The sequence below is a fragment of the Eleginops maclovinus genome, chromosome 20, assembly GCF_036324505.1.
Source record: "Eleginops maclovinus isolate JMC-PN-2008 ecotype Puerto Natales chromosome 20, JC_Emac_rtc_rv5, whole genome shotgun sequence".
NCBI lineage: Eukaryota > Metazoa > Chordata > Actinopteri > Perciformes > Eleginopidae > Eleginops > Eleginops maclovinus.
In genome coordinates, this window is record NC_086368.1 from 18496112 (window position 1) to 18518216 (window position 22105).

At 44.4% G+C, this 22105-nt stretch overlaps 1 protein-coding gene across 1 annotated transcript in view; it reads right to left on the reverse strand.

Moving 5' to 3' along the window:
- The window catches only part of foxj3 (forkhead box J3), a 70319-nt gene that overhangs the window by 15649 nt on the left and 32565 nt on the right, over positions 1–22105 (reverse strand). Inside the window, exons 3-5 of the mRNA XM_063911359.1 lie at positions 5645–5719; positions 2641–2724; positions 714–815 (exon numbers count right to left, since the gene is read on the reverse strand). Of these exons, the coding sequence (XP_063767429.1) occupies positions 714–815; positions 2641–2724; positions 5645–5719 (261 nt within the window). The remainder of the gene's footprint in view (positions 1–713; positions 816–2640; positions 2725–5644; positions 5720–22105) is intronic.

Genomic DNA, 22105 nt, shown 5'->3' on the forward strand with positions numbered 1-22105 from the left:
TACACCTGAGAGCTGCCCCGCACTGGGCCCAGAGGATGAGAGCTTAAGGTTAAAAAGCCTATTTAAATTTCAGAGTGAGCAGCACACTCACAGCTAACAGTCCCCGTGGCTTTGCTCTGTGATGTACAAGTGGTTCCAAGCTTTTAAACATATAAAAAAAAAAGAAAAAACTAAAGAGAGCAGAAGGAGCCAGCAGCAGGGGCGGTCACCTGTGGTGTAACAGCGCAACGTGGTCGCAGAAAGAGAAACACGACTCTGGGCGTTAACCTCCACTACAGGTGAGAACGCAGAAACCACACGCAGCGTGTATCCTATTCCACGTCCTCACGCGACTGTGTGAGGTCGATCAGGTTGCAGAGAGCTAAGTATCAGTGTGAGCGTCATATTTCTGTGTTGAAGACAACGAGAGCCTGCTGCCTGTTGTTGTTGTCGAGGAAGAGGTGCTGCAGTGCAGATAGTTGTGTATTTTGGTGTGGGATGCTTTGCAGAGAAGCTTTAGGCATATGAGCGTGTGCTTGCGCGTGTGTGTGTGTGTGTGTGTGTGTGTGTGTGTGTGTGTGTGTGTGTGTGTGTGTGTATCTCCCCTCCACTAGAGTGCTCCTCTCTCTGTGGGGAATAGTGCTGTAGGTGGTTGGAGAAGTGGGTGGGGTCAGGGTGCAGCCGTGTAGCCAGGTGTGTGTTGGAGCTGGAGGCTGGATGGCTGGCTGTAGTACCTTGTTAGTCACAGTGTTGATTGCCAGTGTTGGAGAGGCACTTCCAGAGATCATACACTCCATCCCCAAAGACTCCGACTCCAGGCTGTACGGCGTAGAAGCCTGTGGGGGTTGGGAGCGGGGTGTGGAGGCAGACAAAAAAATACATAAATAAATAAATAAAATTCAGCACGGTCTAATTATCAAACGTATGAGATTCAACTGCAGATGGAAAAAAAAAGACCTGTATTCTGTGTGTGACAGATCTGCTGCTGGGGCCAGATAGGGGCTGCACGGTGCGGAAAATCAGTGATAATACGCAAAAAAATTACTTAATAATAATATATATATATATATATATATATATATACACAGCCCTGGAAAAAATAAAGAGACCACTTGTTTATTGTATATGTGTTTGAAATGGAAACAACTATGGATTTTTGTTACAAGGCATACATGTTACTGAACACAAAAGGCTAAAAAAGAATGTCACTTTAAAGTGCAGTTTTCTACAGATCCTTAAATGTTAATGATGCGTTTAATGTGCAGGTTGACATTGTGATGAGGATAAAAAAAATGATATATTGTGCAACCCTACACACGAGACATTCCCCTCTGCACAGAAAATATAGCAGAACTATTGTCATTTGGAAGAGCAACACCTTTATTTAGGTCACATTTGAACTGTGCTTTCTGAGACGGTGGAGACAGCCCCCCCATCCCATCCCAACCCTCCCCTCCCCTCCCACCCAAGCACACACATACACACACACACACACTCATGCATGCCCTTGTCTTGCTGTATAGGCGCACTGTAGCGAGAGATAACTCTGCCCTGCCTGTCTCAGGAAAGTGCTTACTGTAAGAGGATTGGCTGCCGACAATACCGTTCTTAATTCACGATAAACACAAATGAGATTTCACAAACTCTCAATTTCAATGTCTGAGACTCTTAATGGAATGCCTTGTAGGCAGGCAGACAGTGTCTAGAGGGGGGGAGGGGGAAGGGTGAACGCAGTGCATGTGTCCTTACAGAAAACACACTCTTTACTTGGTGCGTTCTTTTGTGTGGTGCTCAGATGAACAGAGCGGCGTCAGAGGGGCTTTAGCTGAAACTGTTGGCCAAGAACATTAAGAACAATCTTTATTCTTCCTCTACCTTTTTGGTCTATTCAATCTCACAAAAGAGGCTCAGGTTGTTGAATGAATGTAATAGTATTTAGCTGCTGTAGGGTCAACACATGATCAGTATGCTGAGTTTCATGTCATCTACATGCTTTTGCGTGTCTTGTAGAGACAATGGCGTGTGTTAGGCGTGTGCATGCATGAGTCTGCCTCGGCCAGCCTAACAGGATCCTCCCTCCCTCGTAGCCTCCGGTCAGCCACATTGTGGGGAAGGAGGAGACAAGAGCTGCTCGTGTTGGGATGCCCCGGGGCCAGGTCAATCCGAGCGGCACACTAAAACCTGTACAGCTGTATGCAATGCTGGGCGAGACTCATCCATAATTAAAGACAAAAGCTCCCGCTCAGAATAGCCGGCGCGCACAGCTCTGCATTAATTGATGTTTGTTAAAAAAAGTGAGCGCAGAATATAATGTATGTAATGGCTGCCTCGGGCATAGTTTATTAATAAGGACCCCACTTCATGACAGGCTAGCGAAGCAGCATGGAGAGGCAGTTACATAAAGTCTGGATATGAACTCCTACTGAGTGTGTGTGTGTGTGTGTGTGTGTGTGTGTGTGTGTGTGTGTGTGTGTGTGTGTGTGTGTGTGTGTGTGTGTGTGTGTGTGTGTGTGTGTGTCTGAGGAAGAGTGGGAGAAAAAGGAGGGCAAAAGGAAGGAAAACAGGCAGAAGAAGAGACACAGAGGCACAGATAAATACTGAGATGGTGACAGAAGCTTTAGCATGTTTAGAGGAATATGCAGTTTCCTTCCCCAGACTCACCCGCTCTCCAGACCGCGGCCTCTTCTTTGGCCGTGTGGGCAAGGCGTCCTCCTTTGGGTTGGTGTCGATGGCCCAGTAAGAGCCCTGCAGACAGAAGAGAAAGACCTGTGAGCTGATAGCACAGAACATATTGCTGTTCCACACCACATCCCTTTACTCTATGGCACGAGCGTCAGATGTTTGGTTCAACATTATTTAGAAATAAGGGGTCTAATCTGCCCTGCTAAAATCCATCCCATCAGCCCAAGCTGTTATTGGAGCGTTATTATATATATTTTAGCTGAGAGTTTGTGCAGCGTGTGGGTGGGCTTTGTTAGTGAGAGAGGCTTGGCTTTTCCTCCTCTGCGGCTGCTTCTCAATGAGAGGCTGGTGAGGGCAGCTGGTGGTGGTGAAATGCTAAGCCTTTTCTGAAGCTGTACTTCCTCAGCCTCAGGTACTGAGGCAGAGTGCTGTTGCCAAGGATGAAGGCTCCACAGTCTCAGCTCAGGAATGGAGGCAGCGCTCGCAATGCTGTGTTGCTTTCTTCTTCTCAGGTCTGAGCAAGGCTAATCACGGGGAGAACACTTGGGCTGGCTCTGGGGCTGCGGCTAGCAATTCCACAGCCAGGCTGCATTATTTATCTTTGCATTCGGCTCCATTTAATTTATTTTTCAATGGTTTTCATCCTGGAAGCCAACAAGAACAACACTCACAGTATAGATTTGAACCCTGAGGCCCTGCAAGTTGTGAATTTATTTTTTAATATTTCATATGACCCTCGATAAAAATCTCAATTGTCCAGAGAAAGTTCAGGACCTTTAAAATGACTTCTTTAGCAGAGAGAATAATTGTTATTTCCACAATAAATTGTCCGAGCAACAGGAGGGGCCGTAGATGCAGCTGTATCTCAAGTGTCTATACAATAACTGCTGCATAACGGCCTGCTCTTGTTAAAGCCAGGAAATATGTTATTTTTACCGCTCGTGTACACAACTGGTAGCAATTTAAAAAAAGAAAAAGCCAGGGTTGGCCTACATTTGTCAGGGGGGTTAACATTAGAAGTTGTATTATGTGTGAGGCTTTGAGGTCAATTAACATTTTCCTCAGAGGGGAAGAATAATTCACAGCACAATCAAGAAGAGATGAAGAGCCTCTCATACTGATGTAGGCTGAAGCAGAAACCCTCATTACCAAGCCCGGGTTCTAACATGAAGCTTCACCAACACACGTGTGGTAAGGTTAGTAAAAGGCATATCATGTGCTCCATCTCTATGTTAAGATGAAGGGGTTAAATGCAGGGGTGCTGATGCAGATGTTTTAAAATTAGGAGTCAGAGAAACAAAGCCAGGCTTGGTGGCGTTGCTTTTAATTAGGGGGGGAAGAAAACATTAAGTTAACTCTCATGGGAGGGGAGTTTCTGCATTTCTCTACACCCACCCCAAGAGAGTTGGCAGGAAGAAAAAAAAGAAAAAACATATAAAGAGTCATTAAATTATTCACAAATATATACTGCAAAAATACTGAAGCATTGCCAAGTGAGTCTGGGGCATAGCCACACTCTGCAGCCATAAAAACAAAGGCTGCTGGAGAGAACGTTAAAAACACTGATAACAGCCTACCTATTCTCTTCCTGTAAATGACAAAGCTCATTTTCATACATCAACATAAGTGTTGTCACACAGTTCCCCTTTTGTGTGTAAATAAAGGAAGGACAAACACAACAAGTACACTGGTCCTGGAACATCCAGACTGAGACAATTAAAAAAAAGATTATCAACGGTAGCCTTCACAGCCTCCGAGGTAGTTGGGGGGGGGGTCAATGTACAATACCAACTGTCATCTCCTACACCATCTCAGAGTGAGAGTGAGGGGCAGACAGAATGGCAGGACTCTCCTATCTCATCCAACCAGCAGCTCTCATATTCCTGCCACATTACAATATTGATGCAACATATCAAGAGCGGCTAGCGCCTCTTTGAAGTTGTCTTCGGGGGGGGAAGGGAGTGAGGAAAATTCCAAATTAAACATTAAGGATGCGAGCATGTTGGCCATGCATTTGGAATGGGATCCATACAGCAATAGATTATTTTGTATTTAGTGGAGCAGCTCCCAGGAGTGTCAATATCAGAGGATTACAGCAAAACATGAAATTAGCATTCAGTCCCCATCCTCTGCTCAGCTAGCTCTTCATGCATATGTGTGTGTGTGTGTGTGTGTGTGTGTGTGTGTGTGTGTGTGTGTGTGTGTGTGTGTGTGTGTGTGTGTGTGTGTGTGTGTGTGTGTGTGTGTGTGTGTGTGTGTGTGTGTGTGTGTGTGTGTGTGTGTGTGTGTATAATTATTTGTGCAGTTCCCTAAGCATATGCAGCGTATGCTCTGACAGCACCGGGATAGTATCTGGGTTAGGGTACATATGGTTAGACCTATGCATGCCGTCAGACTCAACACAGGCTCCTTCATAAAGGCCTCAGCAGAGCGGGGGGGCGCTACCTATCAGGAGGATGTCGCTACAGATTGTTGGCTAAATCAGGCTGAAAAAGCAACTGTAGGGGCTCCTACTGAGACTCAAATGCCAGATTAACATGTTGGACTTTACTTTGTTTAACAGAGAAAAAGCAATGGGAGCCGAGGAGAGAGATAGTGAGGGCCGATTTCCTTCTAGGTTCACCTTGAGATTCTGGAAGTGACCTGACTTCCACCCTGTTAAGGCCCCATCTATTTTTCCCTTCTCCATCACCCACATCTGCTGTCCTCGCCTGTCCAACAAACTAGTCTCCTTGCATTTGAAATGCGGTTCTGTGGGGGTGGGAGGTTCATGATAGATTACGAGCATGCCATGCATTTCCAGACTGTCAGAGTCCTGGCAGCCATTCAAAGGTAACATTTGTCTGCCAGAGATAGCCCGATACACACCAAAGAAATGTTGGAACAGGGATTTCTGGCAGCTGAGAAATTAAACTAAAAATATTATCCTATTTATATATATTATTTTATGAACTGCATGCGTTCTTAAAGGTTCATGTCTTACCTTTCCTGGGTCATCTTTGGAGCGAGGCACTTTGAGAAAACACTTGTTCAATGACAGATTGTGCCGTATTGAGTTCTGTGGAGAAACAGACAGAGAGAGACAAAGGTGAGGGGGAGGGGGGGGGTCAGTGTACACATATCAGAGACAAGATAACCCAAACAAGTCTGCAGGACGTGAGAACATCACGGCCGGCAGTAACAAGGGCACACGACCCGTTGGCATGGTTCTTTTGGGTTTAGTCACAGCGCCTGTCATAGGGGTCAGCTCGTTGCAGAGCTGTGAGATCTGGCCTGCCGCTGCATCCACATTTCACTCCACACACACACATACAGGAGCCCAATGTGTGTGTGTGTGTGTGTGTGTGTGTGTGTGTGTGTGTGTGTGTGTGTGTGTGTGTGTGTGTGTGTGTGTGTGTGTGTGTGTGTGTGTGTGTGTGTGTGTGGAGCCAACAGGAAGCAGTATCTTTCATCAATGTCCAACAAACTGCAGACTGGTTGCACAACATATCGAATTCCTCGGGTGCCAAAAATAGGTGCCAGAAGGAATCCCACACTGGGACGGTTGCTGATGCCGGGGCCTGATATTAATTAATGCTTCAGCGAGCTCCTGTGGGGGGGTAGGAAATAAATTATGTAGATCATTCTGAAAGTTAACTCATTACAGTGTTACAAGCTACTCCACGCCGGTGAAGAGGGAGGTTCATCCAGCTGCCTGATTGTGGGGGCGGGGGGAGGGCTGAAGTAGCCACAAGGGCTGGAGAGCGGCGCTCCGTGCCCCGGGTTAACCAGCTACAGTGAGGCTCTCAGAAGCAGCTGGAGGCAGGCCAGCCGCGGGCTTACGAGAACCAATGGATGCACACGCTCGTCTACTCCACTTTATGGAGGGGTATTGACAGATGGCCGTGCTAAAAAGCTGTAGGATCCTCTGATGCAAAAGATAAGTAGAGAGAGGCAGAGAGAGAGACAGGGAGACAGAAAGACACACAGAGAGAGGGAGGGTAGAGACCCCCAAGTGCAAAAGATGGGAGCTGCTTATTCAACAGTAGAGGCAATTATACCGCAGGAGGCAGGATAATGACAGCCTCGGTGTAATGCTGTCAGTCTTTCTGCTTAAATCACTCTAAAATGCCAATGCAATCCACAATAACTCTTTTTTTTTCCAACAGAAAAGGTAGCGGGGGAAACCGGAGCCATAGACAAAACAATTTTGTTGTTGTGCCAAAAGGATCTCGATACAGAATCCATCTTTTGTGTATCAAATCATCCTCCCTGTGGGCTTGAAAGACGGCAGCTTCCTCACGATGAAATCACGTCACAATGGATACCCAACATGTAATCGGGACATTGGCTATCTGCCGGCGCTCTCACTGGGTGCGAGCCTGCAGGGCAGTGAGGAGGAATGCTCCTTTAAAACTTTCAGTCTGGCACACCCATTCACAAAAAAAAGAAGCAAAATGCTAGCACTTACTGAATCTGTTCTCTCATAAGAGCTCTGGACAGCGCTCACACGTGCAGCGCGCCGCGGGAGATTACGCCTGTCAGGAACATTCTCACTTTATCGTCCCGAGCACTTGTCCTGTAGCACCGGACAGGATTTAAGTTGTGCGTTTGAAAAAGGGTGCACTTAAAATAACATTGCACTCATCGAGGAAGAATGTATTAGTTGGAAATAATGATTAAAAGTTACACGTTTTATGGAGGAGGTAGAGGTAGAATGAAACTGCTTTTAACACATGAATCATAGTTCCACTCTCCACTAGACATCTCTGCTAAACAAAGAAAAATACTGATTGTTATCAGCCGCCTTTTAAACTGCAGGGCTGAATACTCAAAAGATTTGGTCTCACCTAAACAGCTGAAGTGAGGATATTTGAACAATACAGACCAAGACAACCGCACAACATACAATACAGCGAGCAATAAGAGACACAGATCCTCACCAGATAATAAAGACGCAGGCAGCACACCACACAAAAGTTCATGAGGTGTCAAATAAAAGTTAAAAATAAATCCAAACATTTTCACACATTCCTTCTATCTTAATAGAGATGGAGAACTTTCAATGTCAATAAGTCTTGTGATGTTTTCTGAAAGCACAAATATCTTCACAATATCAAGAGGTTTTTTGTCCCAAATATTGTGATGATTGATTTACTACTTAATGCCAAGCCCTCCCAGAGATCCTGCCCCCCCCCCCTTACTCAGCTGCTCTGCCTCTCAGGCTGCAGCGACAGCACCGCAACACTGACTTTGTCCCTTTGCCATGTCAGGGTTTGACTTCAGATGAATAAAACAAAGCGAACATAGAGTGTGATCATGCATAGTGGATGGTGACTAACGGATATGTGGCTCTCCATTCAGCAAGCTATGCTACGCTAACATCCTGAGACATGACAACAGGGGAGAGCAGGAGGGAGGGTGATGCAAGCTGTACAATTCTTATACACACTTAGGTACTTAAAACCATTTTCCCATCACAGCCCCTGAGTGTGTGTGCCACTTGATGCCAGGCGCACAGCAGCACAGAGAGGTGGCTCCGTCCATTAAGGACCTTCTGCTGGGACTAAATCATTGATACAGCCAAACAGCCGCGGCCCGCCGCTGCATTAGAAGTTTACTTTTTAATGAACTCTGCTCTCCTCCTGACAGGCCCTGCGCCCATGAAGCCGCATATTGTGTCAGAGAAACTCTCTCAGCTGCTTCAGACACATCTGTGGTGTGAAACTAACAGGCTGTGGGTCATTTGTAGGCGAAGAGATGAACCAGAACAAAAAGGGAATTTTAAAATACTATAGCAGCAGCAGAGGAAGAGAAGTACAACTTGATGACGGAGACAATCAGGGCATTTGATAGATGGCAGTGCTGAGAGGGAGGGAAAGGAGCACCAAGACAACGATAGGCTGATGACAAATGAAGGCCAATTACTGTTGAGAATGTAACAACAGTGAAGGAAATAAGTATTTGATCCCCTGCCGATTCTGTAAGTTTGCCCTCTTATGAAGAAATTAACAGTCTATACTTTTAATGGTAGGTTTATTCTAACAGTGAGAGACTGAATAGTGGCTGATAACCTCTTTCCCTCAGCCAGGACACTGAAAATGGGACATGGATAGGTCTTCCAGCACGACAATGACACAAAACATACGGCCAAGGCAACTAAGGAGTGGCTAAAGAAGAAGCCTATTAAGGTGATGGAGGGGCCTAGCCAGTCTCCGGACCTCCATCCCATAGAAAATCTGTGGAGGGAGCTGAGGCTTCGAGTTGCCAAGCATCAGCCTCCAAACCTTAAGGATATTGAGAGAATCTGCAGAGGACCAAAATCCCTCCTGAGATGTATGCAAACCTGGTGACCAACTACAAGAAACATCTGACCTCTGTGCTGTCCAACAAGGCTTTCTCCACCAAGTACTAAGGCATGTTTTGCCAGGGGATCAAATACGTATTTCCCACAATTAAACACAAATCAATTTATATATTTTTTTTAATGTATATTTCTGGATTTAAAAAATATATATTCTGTCTCTCAATGTTAAAATAAACCTACCATTGAAAGTATAGACTGTTGATTTTTTTGTAAGTGGGCATACTAACAAAATCGGCTGGGGATACATACCGATTTCCTTCAGTGTATGTCAGCCTGTGAGCAGCAGCTCTGTAGATTTAAATCTTTTAAGTATCCTCCTAAAGACAGCACATTGGGTGTAAGGGGAGGAATGGATGTGAGGTAAGTGAAGGAGGTCAGGGGGGGTGAACAGTGTTGCACAAAGTGAGTTAGACAGAGCCCACTGCAGGGGTCCGGCCCAAGTGCTGCCCAGCGTCTACCTGCAACCCCCACAGAGCGCCTCATATCCAGCTGCACCACAAGGCTGTGTGTGTCTGTGGGATGCCTCCTACACACACACCGGTACGTGTCTCCGAACAAATGGCGGTGATTTAACACACCAGGACAGCAGTGGAGGCGTAAGCAGCTCCGCCCTCGCTGCCCTCCCCCCCCTGCTGAGGAGCGCTGCGGCTCAGCAGAAGGACCGCCAGGGGAAAGTAGGTCAGGCTGACCTCTGCGCTCGGCGTGTCAAACGCTCAGAGTGAGCTGAAGGGACAGGCCGTGTCAGAGCCCCGCTCCTCACAGCTGGGAAGGAGGAGGCACCCTGTGCACACCGTCAGGCACCCAGGGGAGCAGAACTCGGCAAGCTGGGACAGACACACGTATGCACACATACCGGTTATGACATAGGGATGAACACCAGCAACCCAGGGAGAGGAAGAGCCCCACTGTGGGCCGACGTGAGGGAATCAATGCCCCCGTAGTTTCCTGGCCTTCCCACATTCACACTAACTTCCTGAAACTTTCAAGCCTCAGGACAAAGATTTTAAAAAAGGAAAGAAAAAAAAAAGTGTGCGGGGGCTTTAACCGACCAACACACAGCCCACACCTACATTTCCCACAACTAACAAAAAGCAACAAAAGGCGGTTTGGAGTTTACCTGGAACATTCCTGAGAGAGAGTCTGAGATGACCTGGAGGGGCTCTTAAAGTGTTACCATTAAACTCCAAGAACAAGAAGAAGGGGAGCTGGAACGCTGCTGGAATGGCTTTTTGGGACAATGTGCTCGCTAGCTTTGCAGTTTGTGGGAAAAATAGGCCGTGTTGAAAGATGTCAGAAAGCAGAGGTTAAACAGGAGCTGCTCATGAAGGCAAATACTTAATACTTAATATTTCTGGGTTACATTTATATTTCCAATTAAGAGCAGAAGGATGTTCAATTTAAAGCTCAAGGTAAGTTAAGGGGACATTGTGTACCCAATCACAGTCTTCTCACATTCACAACTCCACCATCATTTGCTTAAGGGCTTTTAGAGTGGGAACAATATGTTAAGCTATGAGACAGGTGTGTTGCCACGTTTAATATCTTGTATCGTCCAGAATAGGGGAGAATGACAAATCAGAGAAAACCAAGAAAGTATTCCTGCATGCCTTTAGAGGACCGGACCTCTCGTTGACCCGTCAACAAGTCTGAATGATTGAAAGACAAAACACTGGAGCCATGGTGGAGATTTGGATCTGTTAAAAACATACAGAAATAATATCTGCTGGATGGATGAGACAGAAAGATGAAGCAGCTCGATGAGGGGGTGAGTTTAGTGAGTGAAAGAATGAATGAGTGAAACAGTAGAGAAGAAAAAGGAAAGAAAGACCTTTTGGTTGGTGTGAAACAAGAAGAAAAAAGTCACACAAGATAGTAGTGAATCAGCGATATTTTATCAAGAATATTTTATGAAAGGATGGATGTCAGTCAAGAATGATGAGGCACTTCCTGCAGGATCATGACCACACGACCCTGCCCGGTGGGATCTGCTTTTCTTACATCACGGTGGGACGGATATTATCCCATTAGACTCATGACACATCACTCACTAAGGACTGCAAGACGCGGTTCAGACAGTTTTGCAAAGTGCAGTACATCTGTCGGAGGAGGCGGATGGCGAGGAGTGTAAGAGATGAGATGGGCAGGGATCTATAGCAGTTAATAACGGGCTTCAGTTGAAAAGGTTGTGAGCATTGAGATTCCTTTCCTCATCGTATTATATTTAATTTGAAAATGAATTGTCAAATCGGTACCACTTTACAATAAGACGAAGGGTTTACGAATAATTTGTAATTCATTTATTAATTAGGTTGTGAACACTTTATAAATCATTAATAAGCTTTTATAAGACAAGAGATAAACAGGGCAACAGTGACCGGTTGCTTGCCAAATAGTGAGCCCACATTTATCTGTACTGCTAAGCCTTACATTGGCTACCTAGATTCCTTCGTCTTCTTCATCAGCCAGCATCCTGGGTATCTGTCGTTCACTTAGGTGATTACCAAGGACGTCGGCTGATGAAGAAGATGAAGTAAGCTAGGTAGCCAATATAAGGCTTAGTCATCTTGCCAAATAGTGAGCCTGTGTTGAGGTATGAAAACTACGTTAGAACTGGTTTATAAATGGTTCTTAATGATTAATAAAGTGTTTACAACCTAATTATAAACCCTTTATGAATCCTTTATAAGGGTAATCTTATCCTAGTGGTACCGTCAAATCTAATTCCAATTGTTAACCAATTGTAATTTTCCAAGGGTTTCTGCTTCTCAGGTTCGTTGTGGCTGCTAACCTTGTATGTATGAGCACTCCGAATACTTTCTGGCTTTAGACTGTTGGATGACTTAAACAAAATATTTGAATAGGTCATTTTCATTTGGAGGTAACAATAAGTGGCATTTTTTTCATCAAATTATATATTAGAAAAAGAATTCTCAAATCCAACCCAATTGTTAACTAATTATATTTTTTCAAGGATTTTTAGCTTCTTAAAAAAAATAATACCTAAAACAATATTGACAGAATAATCTTTTTTTAAATTAATAGTTGCACCTTTACAAAAGACACCAAAAATATTACGCTATTTCCCATCTATTTGTTGTTTTACTTTGAAAACAATTGTACGATTAGAAAGATATATTTTTTTTTACATAATGAACTATGTAATCTATAGCTCATTATCTCAGTAATAGTACATATTTACTCATTACATTTTCCACAAGTCCAACCAAGAGTCCGCTAAAAAAGGAAGAAAGCTGCGACAGCGAGGAGCAGGGAGCAGAACTAAGAGTAACCAGCGAGCCCACGATAAAAGGTACAGGAAGTGAATCAATAGAGTACAGTAACACACGCAGGTAGATTACTGTATTTTTAGGCCTTTGTTATTTTCTAAGGACCCTGTGACATGCCCACCAACACAGAACATACTCCTCAGCCTCGGGGATCTGCACCGAGGCCACGGAATGTAGCACCTTCGCTGTCTATTTGTAGTGGGTGTGGGAAGGCATGTGGGATGCCACAGCGTTCGCTCAGCAAGGTTTTCAAAAAAAAAAAAAAAGTTTTATTGGACACACACACACACAACACACACAACACACACAACACACACACACACACACACACACACACACACACACACACACACACACACACACACACACACACACACACACACACACACACACACACACACACACACACACACACACACACACACACACACACACACACACACACACACACACACACACACACACACACACACACACACACACACACAGAGGTAGAGAAAGGTAGGTTCATCCAGGTGCAATCACAGGATGATTTAATCCTGTTAGCTGGAAGAAGAGCGGCGACCCTGAGGCCATTAGAACGAGGCTCCTCTGACGGGCTGGATGAAAACCTGCTGCGTGATGACAAAAGAAGTGCCAGGGTGCCGTATGCTTCATCTGTAACCACAGTTACCTCGTGTTCTACCGCAAGCATCCAGTACATGTACATGAAGAATCAGGAGAAAGTGGGTTATCCCGGTCTGTAATGACTCAAAATATTACATGAGGCATCTATTAAAGACATTTTTAATTAGTCAATACAACTTAAGCCTTATTGACTACAGTGAACCCACCCCCACAGACTGTCAGACTTATGAAGTCTAGCAACACACGACTCAAACCTAACCCGCATCGAGCTACTGAGAGACCCAAAGCCCACACTCAAATACAAAACAACTATAACGATTTTTAACTTGATCTTCTCCAACCATCTTCAAAGGCATTTGATCTGCCTCCCTTGACATCTCGTAGTAATATGTTGGCATGCAAGGTTTTAAACCGCGTACTCTCTGATCTCTACTGACTTGTATGTAGTTTTAATAAAACATACACAGTCTGCTCGCCCTGCTGCAGAAAAAATACATGCCAAGGTGAAATCTGTCAAATACGTTTCACAGGTCATTCAATGCTAGGAGAGCTATATGTCCACGTCTGTAAAGCAGAAACAACAGAAAATATGCAATAAAGACGAATTGTGATGCTCACTAACTATGAGTACGTAGACTCGGGTCCTCTGCTGGAGCACAGTGAGGTATTGCAGTAATTAAAACTCAACAGCCACTTGTGCAGAAGGAGATGACACTACGGGGAAATTGCATTTTTCTTCCTCTGCTTAACAGTGAGCATTTGGCTAAATTAAACCCATTTTTCACCGGCAGGCTCGTATAATGAGGGCAATACATGCAAGAAAGAAATTAGCTTGATAAGCGATTACATGTTGTGTGGACTCCAAAATAAAGTGTTATCACGAGAAGGGAGAACAGTGAAGAAGAAAGATTCAGAACATTTAGTTCAGCGAGATGCTTTACTATTAAGGGTTTTTAAAAGCTTTAATTATGGAGAGAAATAATAAGGAACAAAGACCAAAAGAAACAATAATAAGCTTTCAAATGTGGCCTCAAAGTGAGATGGCATCTGTTCCATCAGCCTCCACAGGTGCCGTGTTTCCAGAGGTCAGCTCCATACATTCAATCCGTAGGACTGTAAGAAAGCTGGAGGAAGGCTGTGGCTGCGCTTCACTATCTGGTATAAATACAGACTATTAGTCAGAACAAGCTGTCTACACATCAACCAGAGGAATCTGCAAACATAAAGTCTCACCCGCCTATTCTGAAAGAAAAAGCAATCCAACTTTATCTGCCAAGTAATTTGGCCGAGGACAAACCAGGGATACTGCATCCTATAGCATCCAGACAATAGACAGAGCCAAAACAAAACCCCCATAGTTCTCTGGTGGTATAAAAGAGGTTTATGAATGCTGCACCAAGGATGTTCCCTTTTCAACTGCAGCGTGGGGTTAGAGACCAAAAGCTTCAATATAAATGTTCTGAACTCAATCTCACGCGGGTCCATGCACCCACATTCCCCTCCCCCCGTCCTACTTTTGTTGTTGTAAAGCCAACCTGGGAACGGACCTGCAGAAATTCAAGGAAAAAAAACGACTTCAGCTTTATTTTCTAAGTGCGCCCTTGTAAATTGGGAGTCACTGCTGATTTGAAAAGCTATGTGGGGAACGCTACTCTGGATGGCGGGTCAAAAAACAGCAGAGCCCTGCGCCACTTGTATGAAGCCCGTCTGATCTCAGTCCTTCAGAGGCCGTCTGTCTTTGTCTCTCTTTCTCTTCTGCCGATTCCTGGGCCTCTCTCTCCCTTGCTGTGAGCCAAACGGTGAAGCCGTTTTGTTCAACCTCCAATGCCGCTACACTTTCTAAACTGTAGCACGGTTCAGAAGAGCAGCATTATGCCATTAAGGGGATTATTTTAGAAAATCTTTGACCTTCGACAGGGTTGTTATTGGCGAAGCAAAAAGAAAAAATTGAGAAGAAATGATGGCAGGCGGAGCATATGTAGATTGAGTTATAGATAAGGTAAAGTAAAGCAGTCAACACACACACACACACACACACACACACACACACACACACACACACACACATTAAATTTATTCAATAATATAATGGTTAAATACATTCAAACTCAGACTTATATTTATTAATAAATGCTTAGTAGTGATTTCCAGTCCGTCCTGCTAAGTATCCACATGGCCTACCCTCTGAATGGTCCTCTAAAGAGCTCTCAGCCTCCGTCCTAGCTGCTGATGAGCTAACATTAGCAAACAAACCATCTTTGGTCAAGCGTACAGACAGCAGTTTGCAATGCATATCACCACAGACAACAGTGTGCGGCTACAGATTGGCAAACCCACACAGTAAATGTTTGTACAGCAGCTTATAAAACCTGAAATGAGGAGCCTGCAAACAGCGTGCACGGTGATTCTCTTCCTGAACTAAAGGGGGGAGGATTGGGAACAACAAGGAGGTGGAAGTCACTTTTAGGGGTTACAATTGTGATAGCACGCTCCGGTTCAGCCTTCCTTTCTCACGAACTGAGGTCATCACAAGTTATATTAGCCCCGAGGCAACACAAGTAATTGACAGGTACTCAAATCGGGAAGAAAGACACATGCTGTGTGCTTGGTCACTTGAGACAAACTGGGAAACTGAGTGCAGACTGAAAGTATAAGCAGATAAAGCAGCTCGCACAGCGCTGTGAATCTGCTCCTCCTGTGCTTTTTCTCTCCCTTCCTCCTCCACTGCAGAGGCTGTACAAGGCCATGAAAGATTGGAGGCAAAGTGACGTCCTACGGTTTATCCTCCCTGAAAGCCTTCGCATGCTCTCAGTTCCACATGAGGGATCTGATGAAAGCCGTTTGTCAGTACGCCACTTAATTATCAGCCAGAAGAAGAGCCTCTGATGCTATCCTCTGACAATGGCTCCGGCAGCCTGCTGACTACAGTGCCCACTAACAATGAGGAAGTGACTGCAGCTACTAATGGTGACGGGGTAGTGCCAACCGTCCACTTAGGAGTTAGACAAATCACCCAGCAGCACAGAACTCTTCCTGTGTGCTGCTTCAATGTACATCCTTTTCTTTCTAGGCTCAGGCAGCGGGGAGCATACGTTTCCTCCGTGTACTAAGACTGTAAAATGGGATTTTTGGGGGACAAAATGCAAAACAGAAAAAGTCCTACTGAAAACGCATTATATCTAGTGGGGGGGGGGGGACTGAGACGTTTTGACCTTTTATTTTCCCTGCACGTCTACTCAAACATTATAGAGATTATGCTGCTGCTCAATATGCACATTAGCATACGACCACGCATAAATAAAACAGTCCCATGCATTCCCTCACCTTCTATATTTGCATTGTCATATTTCTGGGACTGCTGACTGTCGAGAAACAAATGGCGACCCTAACTACACACCTCTCTTCCCTCAGAGCAATAAAAAGAATTCCATTACTTTGATAATAGGTTAAAAAACAAAAAACAGCGTCAAAATCAAGTATGACATTTAAATATCATAGGAGGGAGATATTCAACATGACCACCCCTCCCCTTTCGCCTGGTGTTATCTATTTTAAAAAAGCGAAGGTGTGTATCCTTCAAAGGGTGAGCTGTCAGTAGCAAAAGTAAAGATCAGCTGGAGAAAGGACCTATTTCTTATTCTGTTGCTCAATAGAGTGTTGCGGGGATCACGTATTTTTGTAGTCCGACCCGGGAGTAAGCTGCGCATGGGCTCCCTCGACAAAAAAAATGATTTCTCCATAGGGTCACTGCCTGTGTATTTAATGTCGTAGAACAAAACGTGATCCGTCTTCAATTCGAGTCAACCACAGACCTTATTTCAAGCTATTTTCCAAAATCCTACAATAGAAATCCCATTGACTCTGTGACGAGGGAACTCTCTAGAAATCACTCTACAAAAGCAGAGGAATGAGTAATCATCGTCACCCGTATTAATCTGAACTTTTCATCAGTACATCACTGTACATCTCCACAGACTCGGGGGGGTGACTGTGTACCGCAAGGGCAAGAAGCAACATTTGAAATCACTGCTCTGCTCTCGGTTACAGATCCAGAAAAGGGAAAGAGAATCTTTTTTTGTAATATGAATCACATTTGATTTTCTTCTGAAAGGAAAATCACACAGCCACCCTACAGTCCATTAGCCAAGTTAATGCAGAGCTGCCAGACTTGCTGACCCATTAATAATACATCGCAGTGGTCAAAAGAGGCCAGACACCTCGGTGCACCCCCTCATCCCCCTACACGGCCACATTAATGGACTAATTCAGATGCAATTAACTGGTGGGGAGAGGCTGTGGCCCTGCGGCTGGAGGAGCACAGGCTGAAGGGCTTACAGCCAGGGCTCGGATTATAATCACTGTGAACACACACACAGAAGGGAGCCAACCCATGTGTGGTTCAACAGAATTTAGCTTTCAATATTGAATACCAGAAGAAAAGAAAAATAATAATAAATGGGATTTACTCTACATCTTTATATTTTCCTTAGTGATGCGGATCCAGTGCATTTTTCAAAAAAACTGTCCACCAAAAACCCCTTTAAAGACAGGTTTTAGGCCATTTAGAGGCAGTATAAATACGATTTAAATAACACACCGATATACAGCTTAATTACTGTAATGAATTCAACTTATTGTTTAAGCTGTTTAACTAATTAATACTTTTAATAATTCAACTTATTAATTCAGCTACTTAATGTTTAATTTTATTAAATTAAAATGAATAGACCATTCCAAATTTGTTTTAAATCTCAATCTCTACATGTGTGGCAGCCATTCCAGTGTCTGTTGAACACAGAGAAATGTTGTCAGTAGTTTATAGAATACATTAAAAAAAAGAATAACATTTAACTCAAAGACATGTCTATAAATAATAAAACAAGAGCAAATGATAATGATGAAGTGGTCTCTTCATTTTGTGCGGGGCTGTATTTTGGAAAGTTGATTTTTCAAACCCGTTTGTAAAGTTTCCCTTTTACACATCCAGCAGATGCGAAGTGACATTGCGTTGTTAATAGGAGTCGGTGTTGAGTTGACCCAATGAATGTAATCTCCTTTTAGCTCTGTTTTGGTTTCCACCAAGTCCTGAAGAAATGGTTTGGCTCTTTAGGGACTCCATGCTGTTACCAGCTAGAGCTTAGTGCTTCGGTTCCTAGAGGTTTTTTGATGAAAGCCGACTAAAATGTTGCTAACAGTACATTTCAAGAACCGCAACAATAAGCTGAAAGAGTCAGATGATAATATTAGATTTTTAAAATTAGCCATGTTCTTTATTTTTTATACAAATATTGATTAAAGATATTATACACAGCTTTATCCTGTGAGGGCCGTGTGTAAAATGCCCTGCATTGCGATTTCATTTCATCACTTTCTTTTTTGAGTTTGTCCATTAATGCCAGTTTTATTCAATAAAGTGGCTGCAAAAATCTGCTCTTCGAGAATGTGACATTGACAAATGAGCAATTACAGGAGCGATATTTGTGTGTCACATCTGTGGCCGGCATGACCCACGATTAGCCCTACTGATGCTGAATGTGAGATGCGCGAGCCGGGCCTGTCAACGCAGGCGCCTGGGAAAGCAGCGCGGCCCAATCTGGCATGTCATCCATCACTGGTTCCACTCGGCTGCCACAGCTGTGTCACAGTCCCCCTCTCACAGACTGCTGACCCCGCTGAGGACGCAGCAGCAGTATGATCAAATATCTCTCTGGGATAAGAGACAGCCAGGCTGCTTCACTGACTAGAGGACAAAACCCCCCCTCTTCCCTACATATCCTCTGCCGGGGTGACATCTTTATCAATAAGCAGCATTTAAATGGCGGGCAGCAGCAGAGTCGTGTCGAGTCTCATGGCTGCGGGAGGCTGACAGAGAAGGTGACAGTGGTTAAATAATTGCCATAGAAAGAGAGAAAACGCACCAAAACAAAAAGATGAAATGGGACAACATCGGCCAGACGTATTTTCAAGATAATGACTTGCCATGCAGATTTGATTAACATGGACATCAGCTGGGCCGGTGTGTTCGGCATGAAGCTCCTATCAGAGTGACTGACCTGCAGTGCGGACTTAAGGCATCACTCTAGTGGATATTCAGTGGAGGGGTCTGCCACAATCAAGCTCCAGACCTCTGACCCGATCAGCAGTCTCAGGTTGCTGTAGACTTGTTAGAGGATCCTTCTCCAGCCTCTGCTAATTAGTCCTGCAGCCTCTTTCCCTTTCATTTCCAGAAAGGATATGCTGCGTGCACGCTACAGTGCTGGCAGATAAATTAGCTGCATGCTTCACAGGAGGCAACAGCTCTTCAGGGAGAGCAGGCTACCTTAATTATGAATATTATAAATGATATCTTCAAAAAGACCGGGAGAAAGAAAAATCAATCAATCAGACTCAAAAGATGTTTGTTAGAAATGAAATCACACCTTGTTTCTAAAATAACATTTCATATGCGGATGGAGCTGGCAGCAGTAGACGGTGTAACCCAGCTCAGATGAATTTAACCGGGCAGAATCAGTTTTAACGGCACATTCAAAGGACTGTGATCTATTTATAGCATCATCAGCAAACCTCTCTCCTCTCTCTGCCTCCTTGTCAGGGCGAAAAATCAGAGCACACATAAGAGTTGATGTTTAAAGGCACCATCTGTGATCCCAGTGTCAACAGAGGTAGAGTCATATTCAGACTGAAGAGCCATTATGGTACAGCTCCATTATTCAGTCCGACATTGGCTTCTTATTAGCAGTTTCCTGGAGGGGAGGATTAGATACTCTAACCAATCGCTGCACTAATGCATCCGGACTGGAGCTCTGACTGAGGCTGCAGACAGTTACTGCCAGTTAATGGGAATATTTACAGAGAATATCAGTGGTGATGTGTCCTGGTACAGGAACATAATAAGCAGTGTTTAATATTTACACAACAGTAGTTCGCAGAGTGCATTGTTTTCTCGTGTTAATGTTATATTACGGACAGATATCAAAGAAACAAAGTGTTTAGTATCTTAAAATTCAACCAGACGTGTGTGTTCGGCAGCCTTCCAGCAGCTGGTGATGTCTCATGTTTACTTTGTGTTCGCACTGTGGTTACTTACAGATGAATAGCAAATTGTAAGAACATGCGTAAAAGCTGTTTTGATTCGACAATTATAAAATCAGTTGAGGAAGACAAATGCAAATCAGAAATCTCATCTTAAAAAAGTGAATGCACTTGTGATTCATTTGTAATGTGGACAACAACACTGCTCGGGTTTCTTATTCTTCAGCCTAACAACTACTCATGGAAACGTTTTCTTTTTCCTTTAAAGAATGAAAACATTATTTCAATTTCTTTTGAGGAGACGGCAGCACTCACAGACATGCTCAGCAACATTAAACTGTGCATACGCTGCATTACACAAAAGGCGACAGCAAACCAAGTAGAAAAATGATAGAGGGCAAAAAGGTCCCTCACTGGGAAAACTAAGTTAAAATACACGGACAGCAAAGAGCTATTTTGGTCTAAATCTTTCTAGCTATTGAGCGATGTTATGAGCTATGGAATAGTTTTGAGCAGCTCTCCATGGCCCTTCATCTTTCCCTCTGAAGAATCTAAGAAATAACTAATGATTTTTCCAGTTAGGAGTTGTTTGGAAATGTGCATCAAACACCAGGCAGTTTCGAACTTTAACTGCGGGTTGATTCTCTAGCCCAACTGTGCCTCTGGCTACATGTTTTTGACAAAGAAAGGGCACGGCCTACTGGAGGTGATGATCTCAGTCGCCACATAAACGGAGAGCTCTGGCAAAGACTAAGTAATCCAGACCCTGACCTTCCTCCAGTTATTAAGGAGTCGTGTGGGTCTCATTAATGTCAGTCATCTAAAAAAGTACAGCATACTAGGAAGTTCTCATATCACACTCCTATCCAACTGAGACTCATGTCAGGCCCTAACGAGAAGAGAAAATGTAGCTACTGAATAGACGTGACTACACCGCCTTGACCTCTCATAATGCTCCATAACACCCAGCTAAAGAGCCAGCCTCAACAACAGCTGATTAATGTGAGCGCTTCGTCTGAAGAAGTGTGCAGGGATCACCATCCCATCACAGTCAGTATTATCTGCATCATAAATGATTCTTAGAAAGAAGGAAAAAGCCCGGCAGCACAAGTGGTGTGTCCCAGAGTGTGAGTCAGGTATCGACTCCGACAGATCTCATTATCACGAGGAGGAAGTTCACTGGATCAATTGATGACCGTGGTCAGCGGCGTTTATAACCTGCTGCTGCTCTGCCTGAGCAGAAAAGAGCAAACGGTAGGGAGCCGATCAGGGTTAATGTCTGCTTCAAATGCTAACAGGAGCCATAAATATACATGTATAGGGGATGAACTAAAAGGCCATAGCTATGATTGTCAAAAACACAGCTACAGTTTCAAGTAGAATTGAAGCCAACATCTCCTCACAGGCCTGCAGGCCACCAGAGGAAGCATTGAAGCCTCAGGCCTTTTATGTTCTGCAGTCAGCACTTCACTCAGTGGAGAGTGGGGACAGCAGCTCTTGCCAAAATGTATCTGTGCCAAGGCCTGCCAGCCTGCTCTCCCCGCCCACTCTAAGGGCCAGAGCGTGAGCGGTGGGGCGCCGGTAGGCGGGTGCAAGGTGAGGCTGGTGGGCGGGTGGCCAGGCTGGAGCTTCCTGACACGAGAACCCGCCTCACAGCAGGATCAAACTGGCTGCCGAGTGAATCACCACCCCTCCTACCACCTGACAAAGTCAGCGCTGGGCCAGTATGCAGCCACTCTCTGTCTCTACAATTAACCAGGAACTCAGGAGGAGACAGAAATACTGCCGAATCACCCAGCCAAGGTTTCTATGACACCTAAAAGAGAGAAATTATGAACTTTGTCAAAAGATCACTTTTGGGGTTGGTGTGTGGGTTATAAAGGCAGCGCTCTAAATATGTTCACTGCTGCTCAAATATTCAGTCAGAGTAAAGTGCTTAACATTTAAATGCTTGCTTTACGGTGTAATGATGATACAGGCTGAGGAAGTAGATGAAGGTATCAGAGATGGGAATGGCACCGAAGCAATTTTACACTTTCAGATTTCAGGCCCTGCAAACCTAAGCTTGAGGTGGGAGATAGGGGCAGGAAGCACAGATTCTCATACCTGACCAATCTCATTTAAATAGGCAACAGGAGCAGGGATTTTCGGA